The sequence below is a fragment of the Cupressus sempervirens genome, chromosome 11 (genome assembly GCF_028749045.1).
Source record: "Cupressus sempervirens isolate cs-2001-9-10 chromosome 11, ASM2874904v1, whole genome shotgun sequence".
NCBI lineage: Eukaryota > Viridiplantae > Streptophyta > Pinopsida > Cupressales > Cupressaceae > Cupressus > Cupressus sempervirens.
Genome location: NC_143128.1, coordinates 436,152,998 through 436,167,049, shown reverse-complemented (window position 1 = coordinate 436,167,049; position 14,052 = coordinate 436,152,998). Strand labels below are relative to the sequence as shown.

Genomic DNA, 14,052 nt, shown 5'->3' with positions numbered 1-14,052 from the left:
ATTATTTTGGCTTGAGAAATATCTTCTAATTTTCTATTCTCTATTCTCTATTTGAGAAATATCTTATTCAAATTGAGAAATAGATTATCTATTATCTATTTGAGAAATATCTTCTAATTTTCTGGTTCAAAATTTAACAGCTGTACGTCATATTCATCACTTCATCGGTGATTTAAAATATTTAAGGAACTTGTCAAAAAGGTCGATCTATGCTTTCACATTTTACATGCATGTTCACTCGAGCAACCGTAAATATAATATCTGATGAACATCCCTTATCCTTGTGTGCACTTGATGGTGGATGCCAATGCTCCGTTCTCATTGTTCCAAGTTTGCCATTTTGGCATGACAATGAGGCTGTGAAAATATGGACTGTGCTTTATACCTGCCATCTATTCTTTCTTAGGGTTTCTTAAGCTTTTTCAACAAATCTATTTTGCAAATTCTTGCTGACAGTCCATTCCATGATTGCATTCCGTAGAGAAGCAGCTCGCAGGTCTATCATTTATCTTACTTCATATCATTTATAATAATGTTTTATTTTAGTTATAATAACCAACTTTTTCATTTTGGTCCTTTTTATTAGAAGGCAAACTTACCAATGCTGACCTTTAACAACATTGTTTTAATCAGAAACTTAAGTGACTTTGAAAACTACGCCAAATTACCAAATCGGCCATTGGATACAGAAGTCTACAACTTCATACGTTATTTTGAATTCTTGAACACCACACTAAAAGGACCAACTTCTCTTGACTACTCTGCTACCAATTAAATGATATTTCAAAATCAACTAGAGCAAGCCTGGTAAATTAGATGGATTGATTAAAATTAGCCAACTAACCGATATAACTATATCTCCACATTCAATGCTTTGGAGTTTATAGACATCTTTGGAGAGGTAGCCTCGATATTGATTTTTATTAAACTGTGGCCTTTCTTTGCAATTTTGAGCAACCTTTTTAAGTCACCGGTCTCCATAATGAGTACATCAAGTTTGTAATAAAATTAGCTAAGGTGTTTAAATTGGCGATGGATAATAATTCACTCTTTCATGAAGGTGTATCACACAGTTTACATGCATCGTTGATGTCTCCACATTTTACATGCTTGTCTACATTGTGCACTTCCAACAGATAAAAGATGGATTGCTTGGCATGACAACGAGGCTGTGAAAATATGGTGGACTGTAATACCTGCCATCTGCTCTTTCTTGAGGGTTTCCTAAGCTTTTTCAACAAATCTAGTTTCGCAAATTCTTGCTGACAGTCCATTCCATGATTGCATTTCGTAGAGAAGTAGCTCACAGGTCTATCATTTATTAGACATCACGTTATTTAGAAGAATGATTTCTTTGAGTTAGTTATAATAACTAACTTAGTTAATTATAATAACTAACTTTTCATTTTGGCCCTTTTTATTAGAAGGCAAACTTACCAATGCTGACCTTCAACAACATTGTTTTCATCAGCAACTTTGGCGACTTTGAAAACTATTCCAAATTACCGAATTGGCCATAGGATAGAGAATTCTACAACTTTATTTGGAATTGTGAATTTTTGAACAACACACTAAAAGGACCAACTTCTCTTCACTACTCTGCTTCCAATTAAATGCTATTCAAAATCAACTTGAACACGCCTGGTAAAATTAGATGGATTGATCAAAGTGAGCCAACTAGCTGATTTAACTATTTTTCTACATTCAATGGTTTGGAGTTTATAGACATCTTTGGAAAGGTTGCCAAATGCTCCATATCAATTTTTATTAAATAATCGCCTTTCTTTGCAATTTTTAGCAACCTTTTTAAAATCATTGATGGAATAAGTGACTCCTTCATAATGAATACATAGACTTTGTAATAAAATTAGCTAACTTGTCTACATTGGTGATGGATAATAATTCACTCTTTCATGAGGGTGTATCACATAGTTTACATGCATCATTGATGCCTCCACATTTGACACACTTGTCTGCATTGAGCACTTCCAACTGATAAAAATCTCCTTCCCAAGATGCCTTAATGTTTGTTCAAAACTTGTTTGAGAGCTCTAATTTTGCGCAGGAGCTTTAAACATGACTAATGTTTTCTTGAAAGTATTTAGAACTGCTTCGGTTGATGTGTTCTAAGGAATTAAGAAAATGAAGCTTTTAAAACCATTTGAATCAGTTATAGTTACATACCTTTTGTGGAGAATACATCAGGGTTTTAATAATTTTAGCCAGCTTAGAAAATCATCCAATGTCATGTCATTATCGGTGTTGAATTCCATCATTGTTTTAATAAATATTGGCAATTATTCAAAAACACGGATGAGAACATTTGAAGTACCTCATTGGACTTGCCAAAGTTCGACAGAAGTTTGCTATCGGCATTTTGTCTACCTGGATAAACTGCCCAATGACCCTATAATCATGCCCTTGCCTTTATTCAGTGAAATGTAGAGGATCATCAATTCTTGTTTTGGAATATGGAGAAGATTTCTAGCTGGAATAATTTGTCGACGAGTTTCACTTTGTTCATACCCTTTTCCAATCAACCCAAGAAACGTTTTTATTAATTTTACGCTTCCTTATGGGTGTAGATGGAGCAGTCAACCTCTGATCTAGATTTATCAAAAACCTCATAATTCACAGATTTTGACTGCTCATATGGTCAATTTGGAGTGAATTCATAGGCCACAAAGGTAACGTGAATTGACTGGAAATGCAATGTTGCCAATGCACATGTGCTTGACTAGCCACATAATGGGTTCAATACAAAAGTTTGAATTTTTGTCCCTTGAAAAAATTAGGGCCAACAATAATCCATCACTAACCATGCACTTTCTGGATGTTACTGCCAAACAAAGATTGAGACAGATCTAGATGTATAATCAAATGTAGGTGTACAATGGCTCTGAGAATCTTTCAGAGCCAAGTCAGAAGGTTCGAATTTGAATTCAAGTTCGTCAATCATAGAATTCAGATGAAATCCAGCAAGGGTAAAAATTCGGAAAATAATTGACATTAAATTTAACTAATATAAATTTATTAATTTTGAGTACTTAGTATTATGTCCACAAAATTGTAAAGTTAGTTTGACATGGATAAATAATTAAACTAAATAGCTCAATATTATATCAAATAAAATAATATGCTATAAATAACAGTATTTTAATAAATATCATAAAATTCGGATGTAGTTCGGAAAGGGATAATATTCGCTGAAATTTGAACTACGTAGATGAAATTTGGCGAATCCCGTGACTTAGTTTCAGAAACAAACATTCATTTCTTGGACCTTGAATCTTGTTGTTTTATAATAGTGCTAAGCTAATACTGTGTGAAGATGGTTTGTCTTGTTCACAGCAATTGTAAACTGTCATTTCGAAGGTGATCTTTGTAATTTTAGGAAACCTGTTCTGTTTTACTGTGGCTTCTATGCGGGATTGGTAGAAGGGCAGGTCATATGGCTTTTTTTAGGTATGGAAACTGTGAATAATGAGAAATGTCAATTTTGGAAATCTATTTCGATGCCCAAATTTTATCAATTTAGTGATTTGCTTATCTTTTATCAGTTTCTACTCCCTAATTCTGGTTACAATTTGGATAGAAAGTTTGTGCAGAGTTTTACATCCTACACCTTCCCCTTAAAATAGTAGGGGTAAGCGTAGGGAATTCCGTTTACCGGTCCATCCCGGGCTTCTTTTTCTCCTTCACTCCTCCACCTGTCTGCACGGTAACAAGTCATTATGCAGAAGCTGCTGCAGGGACCCCTACAATTCTATGGGCTGAGGGAGAGCATGAACCAAAAGAGGAACCTAACTTTTCTTGGGCTACACACGCTTGTGGGAGCTCACATCCCTAGCCCCATACTTTATAAATGTGATGGCTCATAGGCTTAAGGAAGGGGGGAGAGAGCGGAAACTGAAGCAAAAGTCTCATAAAAATCAGTGAGGGCATTGTACATGCACTCTAAGGATAGTTGTCCTGGAATAACATAGAAAGACTTTCAGAAAAATGCACAAGCAGGCTTATAGAGAGGTGGTAGACCTTCTGAAGGTCACTCACCAAGGCAGAGGAGATAATTGCAGAGAGGGAATAATTTACTCATTTCATACTTTGGTGTAATAATGTTTAGGCTACATGGAAGTGGCTCACTATGTGTGTATTGGCTGCAATATTTTGTGATAACAAAATAGGCTGTGCGCTTACCATCACATGCACTCTGAGCAGGGTTCTTCTAGAATAAGTTATAACATAGAAAGAAATCTAGAAAACACAAAATCAGGCCTGTAGAGTCGGTAGACCTTGTGGAGCTCATCCATCAAAACAAACGAGAGAATTACAAAGAGGAAATTTTGTATTCTATTTCATAATGTGGTATATCAATGTTAAGGCTATTTGGAAGTGGTTCATCTTGTGTGAGTATTTTGTTGAGCTCAAAACAGACTATGTACTTTATGGGGTCTTGGGCCCATAGTCTACCACTTCCTAGGAGGATCACTATAAAGACGGGATGTATATGGACGTTTGTATGGAGATAGACAAATGATGTTGCTTTTGTTAAATTTATTTCCACATTCTCAGAATTTTTCTACGTATTGCCATGTGATTTTGGTCAGTTACGCAATGCTAATTCAGAATAAGGCGGAGAATGCTCGTATAAAATTTGATTGGTCAAGGAGCTTCATAAACCATTGTGGAAATGTCGCATGTATTGTCCTCATTGTTCTATTATAATCAGATAGATGGGGTGATAGGAGGAGCTCAAGAGGTTTGGATCACCATGCCTCAAAAATAATGCATGACTCAAACAACCTAAAGAATAGAGCTATTTTCGAGATTGAGAAGCCCTCCTTTTGATGTGCCTGCCATTTTCTTATAGTTTTCATTTTGTAATCCCTCAAACATAATAAACTCATTGCTTGAATATTGTTACTCTATACAAGGATCAATTGAAAAATCGATTTCTTTGAGATTTAGGAAGTTCTTCTGATGTGCTTATTATGCCAGGCATAATTCAGCAAAAATCACGAAGGTGGTGCTCATCTTCCATTGGTTGCCCTAATTGCTTAGACTTTAGAATTTAATATTAGCTTAGATATTTTTAAAAATCTTTTCATCTTGACAAGGATAGCTTCTTTGCCACCTTCTTTTGTTTATACACTAAATTTTCTTATTTAATAAATCATACCTACATAAACTGGTGATATGATTTCCTTCAACCATAAGTGAGGAGCTGAATATATATAAGAAAAGTGCTAAGCTTCTTAGCACCAATCAAACAAGTCATTTGAGCATGACAGACTTTAGAATATTTCAGAAACGAGTACCCAATCACTGATGTATATTTTTTTGTGTTGTGGTGTGAGAAAATGTTAAAATATTTCTGAAAGTAAGGTTACCATTTATCAATCTTATCTTCTTATCTTGTTCTGTGCTGCAGCAAGCAGAGGAAGAAAGAGAGGAAGAACTGAAGGAAAGTGATTCAGAAGATGCCAAGAATGACTCTGTAGAACAGAAACCCACTTCAGTTCTACCTACATTGATCCAGGCATACAAAGAAGCCATTGAAGAAGGCGACAATACTAAAGCTGCTGGCATAGAGTCACAGCTTCAGGCGATTGAGGCTGAAAAGAGCTCATTGTCTGTCCAGATTGCTACTTTATCAGAAGAGCTGTCAGCAGGAAAGGAAAGATTCCTTCGTCTAAATGCAGACTTTGACAATTTCAGGAAGAGGTCAGATAAAGAACGTCTAACCTTGGCATCTAACATCCAAGGAGAAGTTATTGAGAGTCTGCTCCCTATGGTGGACAATTTTGAAAGAGCCAAAGCCCAGATCAAGACAGAAACAGAAGGGGAAGAAAAGATTGATAAAAGCTACCAGGGTATCTACAAACAGTTTGTGGAAATCATGAAAGCGTTGCGTGTAACAGCAGTAGAGACTGTTGGCAAGCCATTTGATCCAATGGTAAGTTCGTATCTTTAGATTTTTTTTTTCATTCTGTCATGGCAATAAATTATTGTGATTGAAAGGTCAATTTGATTATGGAATTGGCTTTTAAATTTTAAGATGCTGAGCTACCTTTACATTATATTCTTCAAGATAATGAAATTGTACTAAAAAAAGAAAATAAATTCTAAAAGCCTTGGTGAAAGTGAACTTTCCAGTATTTGCCAGGTATCTATAATTCTTTACATACACAAGAGATTTAAACAAATTTGTTACATCAAGAGTTAGATAGGTATGCAGTTATTAAGTTAGAACTTTTGTAACTCAGAATTTAATCCTTACGAAACAAACTTAAGTTGCACTAATCGTAAACAAGTTTGGAAGAATCAAAGTAGAAAAAAAGAAGGAATCAGAAAGGATATATTCCCATTTCTGGTGTCAAAGACAAACACCCAGACACACATCTGATAATTGGAGTGCATTGTAGTGTTGTTATAGGGACCCCTGAAGTTGAAGTTGAAGCGACTTTCCAGCCACTTCAACTTCGAGTTGATGAGGAGATGCCGAATGTCAAAAGGATAACCTCAATGCACATGGCAGCGCACCAACTCAAAGAATCAACCCTGCAGTCAAAAGATTGTGACAATAATGGATACCACTCAGAATTACCCTAATATTTCTTATCACAAACACAGAAACAGTGGAATGATGACTCTACACCCAATGGATAAAGCACTGGATTACAGCAGCAGACAGAGATCCTGGAGTTCTCTGCACCCTGGCACAGTGTGCAGCCCCCAGAAAGATCCAATGTTATCTAAGGTTTTGAAACCCTAAATTTTTCTCTCCAACTCAACTATGTGAGAATTAAAAAAATGGTAAGCTTTTAAAGGTTATCATTTATAAATTATTTTGCATTGTATAATATTTAATTCTTTAAAAAGATTAAATATTATCATTTTTAAATGCAAAATAATTGATTATCAATATGACATTAATCTCTCACATAATAATTCTAAGGGAAAGTTGATACACATGAGTTAATTCTTTAAGAATTAACGTTAATATAAAGTGCAAAGTAAGTATTGCACTTAATATTTAAAAAATCAAAGGATGAAGGTGGAAAATTGGAAGTTGAGGGATAAAGTAAAAAGAGAGAATTTAAAATAATTAATTGTTTAAAAGAATTAATTATTATTGTACTTTAAGGCAAACTTGTACGGGGAGAAATAAAATAGGGTAAATTGGAAAATTTAAAATAATTAATTCTTTAAGAGAATTAATTATCATTGTAATGGGAATATTGTTTTGGTAAGAAGTTGGGATAGTGGCCAAACTTCTTTGCCAAGTTATTTAATGAGGGAAAACTGAATTGTAAGGGGTTCTTCTTCTCGAGAAATGTCTATAAATTTTTCAGAAAGAGGGAAGGCATTAGAATTCTAAAAAGATTTGTAACAGAGAAGGGAAAGAACAGAGGGAATTTATTTTACAATTTTTTTATGATGTAAGGGCAAATAATCATATGGTTGTTTGCTGGTTTATTTGAAATAAAAAGGGATTTACTTTGAAATCCTATGGTTTTAATTTATTTTTCTTGGTTGGAAGTGATCCTATGGTCACTTTGGTCACATTTGAAATAAGTTCTTGCTTTCATTTATTAAGGTTTTTGGTGTGTGATAAAATCTTGAGGTTTTATTCATCCAAATATGCAAAATGAATATTATAGTTCATTTCGTTTCTCTGTAGATGGGAAGATTGATTAGATAGCCTCTGTGCTATGTATTTGATTTCCTTTCAAATTGTTTAATTTAAGGTTCACATTGATATCATGTTGATGAATGAATGTTAGTGTTCCTTCTTTGCCTTCTGGTTAAAGGCATATCAAAAAATCAATTATTTTGAATCAAAAGGAGGGAGCTGTACCTCTATTTCAAAATTTAGAGAGCACTTGACAAGATAAGTGCAAGTGACTCTATTGTTGGTTTCAGAGTTTGTCTTTCTCTTGGGTATTCGAGAGTCATCTGTGAAGGTGTTTTGGAGAGGACAAACCTATTTACTAACAGTTTTTGGCGACTCCATTGGGGAAAGAAAGCAAGTTCCGGTGCTCTTCTTTTTTTGGAAATCTGAAGGTACCCCCCTGAGGACAGAGGTTGGCTACTCTAATTCATTTTGGTGAAAGAATTTTGGTGTTATAGCTTTGGTTGCAACCTAACCATGGGGGACTCAAATTGGGCCATTTTCTTTATCCCAATATTCAGCCCTCCCTAAAGATCAAACGAATACTTCTCCAAGTTTTCTAGTGACACAAACCAAGACCCTAGTGATCACATCAAAGCATTTACAGTTACTTGCGGGATTCTTGGTGTGCAAGAAGAGAACGTCTTTGTTAGATTATTTGTTGGAAGCCTCAATGGAAGTGCAGCAGATTGGTTCTAGAGTTTACCAAATGGTTGTATCACTTGCTAGAGTGATCTTGGTGTAAAATTTCTACAAAGGTTTATGCCTGTGGTTGATGTTGCTAAGATGTTATTAAATTTCTTTCAAATCAAGATCAAAGAAGGGGAAGTCATGAGAGATTTTATTGATAGATTGAATAGAACTGTTGGTAAGATACCCTTAACTAGCCAACCAACTGAAAACAATCAGTTGTGTGTTTTTATTGCTGCCATGCAAACTGAAGTTAAATTCTTGCTTCTACGATTAAAATTACAAAGTTTGTAAGATGCACAAAGGGAGGCTATTAGTTTGGAATATGACATGATTCTAAGTGGAATGAAGTGTAAATAAATTACACAGACAGGAATTTATCTTTGTGAACAACAGAATTATCTAAAGGAAAAGCCTAAACAGAAAAGGCTCATTCTCAAAGCAATTAAACCAGCACCTCCTACTTATCAAAGTCTAACAGTTTTCAATAAAAAAGATCACTTAATCCCTCTTGTGATTGAAAGCACTCCCTGTAGTTTAGTTGGAGCCTACCATCTACAAGTTGATTACGATGATGAAAATGCCACACAATCAACTGACTCAATAATTGGCCTTAATATACCTCCTATTGAACAAAGTCTGGAGGGTGAAAGATCAAATGAAAACTTATCGGAGGATGTTTCAAATGCAGAATTTGATTCTTTTATATTTGAGACTGCTATTGATATGTCACCAATTAATATTGTTCAGGAAGGTTTGAAAGATCAACACACACAAGAAATGATTGATGACAGATGCTCTTCTAAAAGTATGACTGATCACACAATGCAATGTCTACCAGCATGCTTGGATGGCTCTTCCTATGAGCATGAAGTTAATTATGAATTATTGTTGTTTGATCTCTTGGAGACTAATGAAGTATTACGACAGCCTAAAGTGCCAAACGATTTCCAAGAAGCAGAAAAGGAAGATAAAATGTTTGAAGAAAAAGAAATTGGTGAAGTGATGCATGGACTAGAAAATGCTCTTGACGAGGACTCAATGAACAATCAAGAGGAAGAAAAAGATTCACATGTTTTTCAGCCTCTTATAAATCATTTCCCTTCTCTTCAAGAGGAAGAATTGGTGCAGCAAATTACAATGAAAAAACCAAATGAGCAATCCAAAAATCAAAGGACTTAAGGTATGAAAAAAATAGTTGACATTCCATCTATCTTTTTAAAAGATAATATTGATTTGAGAAATGTGGAAGAAAATCTTGAATCTATATTTATTTTCCCTCCTCTGCATTCATTTTCCATACATGAGTTAAAGATCACATCGGCCATGTTGCTCACTTGTGTGCAAAAAATTCTTCCATTATATCCAAAGTTGGTTCGGAAGGGCTCATACTTTTCCCAGCTTGTAAGTGGTCACATTTAAGTTTTTAGAGTTTTCATTTCCTTTTTGCAAATTTTGGCTTGTGTTTGTTTTTGTTTGGGTTGGTGTTTCCCTTCAATAAAGTTGCATCATCTTTGCATTTTTCCCTTCCCTTGAGTCAATCCATGTTCTGAAACTATCCAAGTTCAAATCCAAGTTTCAATTCTAAATCTCAGCATGCAGTTTCAAAAGTTCAGATCAAGACAGATGAAGATGATCGCCCTATAGATTCCCATGAATGGATGGATCTTTCCAATTAAAGTTGTGCTTGGCCTATATTCAGCCGAGGAGGAGCTTTGAATCATATGTGAAATACAAGCATGGACCGAATACCATCCCTTGTTATGTGGTTAGGTGTGTTGGTTCCCAAAACCGCAGATTGGAATCCTATGAGCCTTGCCTGCTCGATGTTGGGATATCCAACCGGTTAAGGCCAACTTGACGGGATCGGTCAATGTGATCTAAATCCCCTGCGCTTCCGGCTTTGCAAAACCGAGGCGGGTGTACCTAATCTTGGACAAAACACTTAAATCCAAGACACTTAAAACAGATCAATTAGAATGTGAATACAGTAAAAGTTTTCCAAATGGCAAGAATTAGAGGAAAACTTTAAACTTGCGATTTATGAACTGAGAACAAAAGTAAATGATTGAATTAGTGTTTTAAATAAAGAATAAATATAGATTAATACATTTGAATATATTAATTCCTCTAGTGGAAAGAAATGAAACAATTGCCAGCATATGGATTATGAATTAGGAGTAAAAGACCAGTGCCTAATTAAATGGGCAATCAGAGTCAACATTATAAGCTGAGACGTACAACTTTATAAAGTTTGATATATTAAACTATAAACAATTTTAATAATTCAAATGCGATGGATCAATTATATAAACACAATTTTAAATAACTCTAAAATGCACTTTAACTCTTGTGGAGACAAATTAGACATAAATACGGAAACAATAAAATATTTCACAATATTTACGTTTATCGAATTTGAAATGCAATAATGATCCAATCCACTTATCCCAATATTAAAATATTTATAGAAAATAAATAAAAAACATTTACAAAGGACACAACTTAATAATAATTTAAAACTCCGAAATATAAAATAAATAATAATGCCGAAAATAGAATCACAATAGAGACATTCCTTACAGAAGATCCATCTATTGCGAACATATCCGGATTGTACAAAATCCACTCACTAGCTCAAATCCACGGGCTTAGTTCAAAAGTCCATTTCTCCGCCAATTGGAAAAATATAATATATCATAAAGCATAGGTAAGGAAAAAAAGTTAAAAGTATGAATATGAATATTGTCTCTCTTTGGTTTGGCTTTTACATCTCATATTTATAAGCTTCAGAAGGGTGCCGGTTACTATACTAAACATCGTATCCCTTCATAACAAAAAACTAACCAAATTAATTTTATTTGGGTAAACTAACCGATATATAATTTTATTTGAACCCAAACATAATCGGCACTTTAGACTATTTTCTTTTATATTTCTTGGGCGTCGTTTATTTCATCTTCTCCTGCGCAATTCTTCACCCGTCAAATGACTTCCTTCATCCAATTGCAATCTGCCAAAACACACAAAGGGCACTGAAGGCCCTATGGACGCCATCGACACAGAGAGAGGCAAACCCGATTCAAAGATTGAGTCCTGGAAAACTCGCATTCTTTCTCAGGCCATCAATGTATATCGTTCCTCACCATAGAAAGATACAACAAAGACTTTCGGTGCACAAGCATATATTTTTAAACTCTTCAATCTGGACACACAAATTTATGCTCCGGGAATCATCTAATCTGCATTATCGTTTCTGAAGACATAAAGTTTCATTTTATATAGCTTTCTGATCATACGCTTGGTGACTCCACAATTCAGATCTGCAAGGGCTTCTCCTCTCGTATGAGCTTTATATTTAATTGTAAAAGGGCTTCACAGGAATAGTGCGACTCCAGGTGCTAATACGTGATCCGTGTGTAATCCTTTCACCTGCAACAAATAGCAATAACATTAGATACTTATTATCAAATGCAGGCTATTAATATAGAATCCTTTCTTGGGAGGCTCCTGTACAGTCAAGAGGATTCATGGAATGATTAGTGTGCCATGTAACCATTTCAAACCTGCCCCTTTTGAATCTGGAGCCTCACGGCAAAAATAAGGAAAGGTAGATAATTTCTGAACGCACTCTCTGAATTCATTTCCCAAAGCTTAAAACAATATACAGATCTTCATCAATCAAGTAGTGCCCAACCCGTCCAACACTCATTATATGTCTTGTTTCCAATTGCTGAAACATGTCACTTCATTCGTATGATTCATTCCAAAGATTGCTTAAATAAATAAAAAATGCTACCAGCATGCTCAAGGTAAATCTACAAATAATTGAAATGCTATTATGCTTTGGGTCCTCATTTTTCAATAGATCATAGTAACTGATAGCAAGGTTGGCCATTACTCAGGCTGATAACTAAAATATTATCCTTATGAACTAAGTTGTACAAGAAACCAACCACATGAAGTCTGTGCTTTGTAGGTTCATCACCAGTAGTGTCTGTATTGCTAAGATCATCGGAAAGGAACCCTGAAAAGTTGGTCAGAAGGCCCCTCCATGAGATCTGAATGAGTCAACAGTCAAGATGAATATTAGGACGGCAGATTAAAACCTCAAAATAGTCTTTATAATTCCATTCCTCAGTTGTTGCTATTCATCAACATGATTATCATGATCTATTCATGCTTGCTTGGTAGATACTTTGCCACATCTTAAGAAGACTTGCATATATGCATGCGCTGATTGTACTCTTTGGTTGCTGGAGATAACCTTTTCTGGGCAGTAATTCATATACAGATAAAGTTTCTAGTTACTACTTCAGTTCAGTTGTTGTTGCCTCTAACTGCAAATATAAATACTGGACTCACAAAAAACTAAAATTAGCATATGCCAAATTCATTTCTAATTGTCACCGAATATGACTGTTGTTGCTCCATTGAAGGCATGCCTTGGGTGTTTGAGTCTTGTTTAGACTTATCACTGCATAACCATTAATAATCTCATTGTAAACAACCAGCATAATATATACATATTTCCCTTTATTCAACCAATATCTTGAGACAATTAACCAATCCCGATGTAACTTCAAAACTGAAGGTGATGGCTGGAAGGAAACAAAACTGTTGATAATTTCCAGAATATTGAAAGAATACTGAAGCAGATGGTAGCATATTTTCATTCAGGTAATGAGAGATCCAATTTTTTAAGCACCCTTTGTCCTCCAAGACCATCAGTTCTACTTCCACGAACAGTGTCTCGATCCTATCTTTGTAATGATGTCTGATACATTTCAGTAACCGTATAAATGGAGACACAAATTTTAGGCTCCATCAGTGGCTCTTGCTGGGGACGTATGCTCCCTGTGAGCATAGCGAGATCTCAGTTATCTCTGGAAGAGCAGACCAAGCATCTATGCTTAGCATGATGCAAAGTGAAATTGGGTGGCCTGCCGGCCCCCTAAAAATAAACATCACATTTTTCCTCGATCAAATACCCAATTCTGTTGGTTCCCAAAACCACAGATTGGAATCCTACGAGCCTTGCTTGCTCGATGCTGGGATATCCAATCGGTTAAGGCCAACTTGACGGAACTGAACAACACGGTCCAAGTTCCCTGCAGTTCCGGTTCTGCAAAACCGAGGCGGGTGTCCCTGATCTTGGACAACAGCTTTATATCCAAGATGCTTCAAAGCAGATCAGTTAGAATGCAAATACAACAGAAGTTTTCAAAATGGCAAGAATTATTGAAAACTTCAAACTTGCGATTTATGAATTGAGAATGAAGGTAATTGATTGAAATAATGTTTTGAATAAAGAATAAATATAGATTAATGCAACAGATGAATATATTAATTCTTCAAAGGCAAGAAATGAAATATTTGCCAGCATATGGATTATGAATCAAGAATAAAAGACCAGTGCTTAATTAAATGGGCAATAGAGTCAATATTATTAGTTGAAACGTACAACTTTATAAAGTCTAATATATTCAAACTATAAACAAATTTAATCATCAGACGCGACGGATCAATTATTTAAATGCAATTTTAAAATTAGTCTAATATGCACTTTAATCCTTACGGAGACAAATTAGACATAAATACGGAAATAATAAAACATTTCACAATATCTATGTTTATCAAATTTAAAATGCAATAATGATCCAGTCCACTTATCCGAATATTAAAAT

The 14,052-nt window shown here is 35.0% G+C and overlaps 1 protein-coding gene across 1 annotated transcript in view; it reads left to right on the top strand.

Moving 5' to 3' along the window:
- LOC149530293 (uncharacterized) overlaps nt 1-14,052 on the top strand; it is an 89,914-nt gene that overhangs the window by 24,326 nt on the left and 51,536 nt on the right. Inside the window, exon 2 of the mRNA XM_089811449.1 lies at nt 5,432-5,956. Coding sequence (XP_089667575.1) covers nt 5,432-5,956 — 525 coding nt within the window. The remainder of the gene's footprint in view (nt 1-5,431; nt 5,957-14,052) is intronic.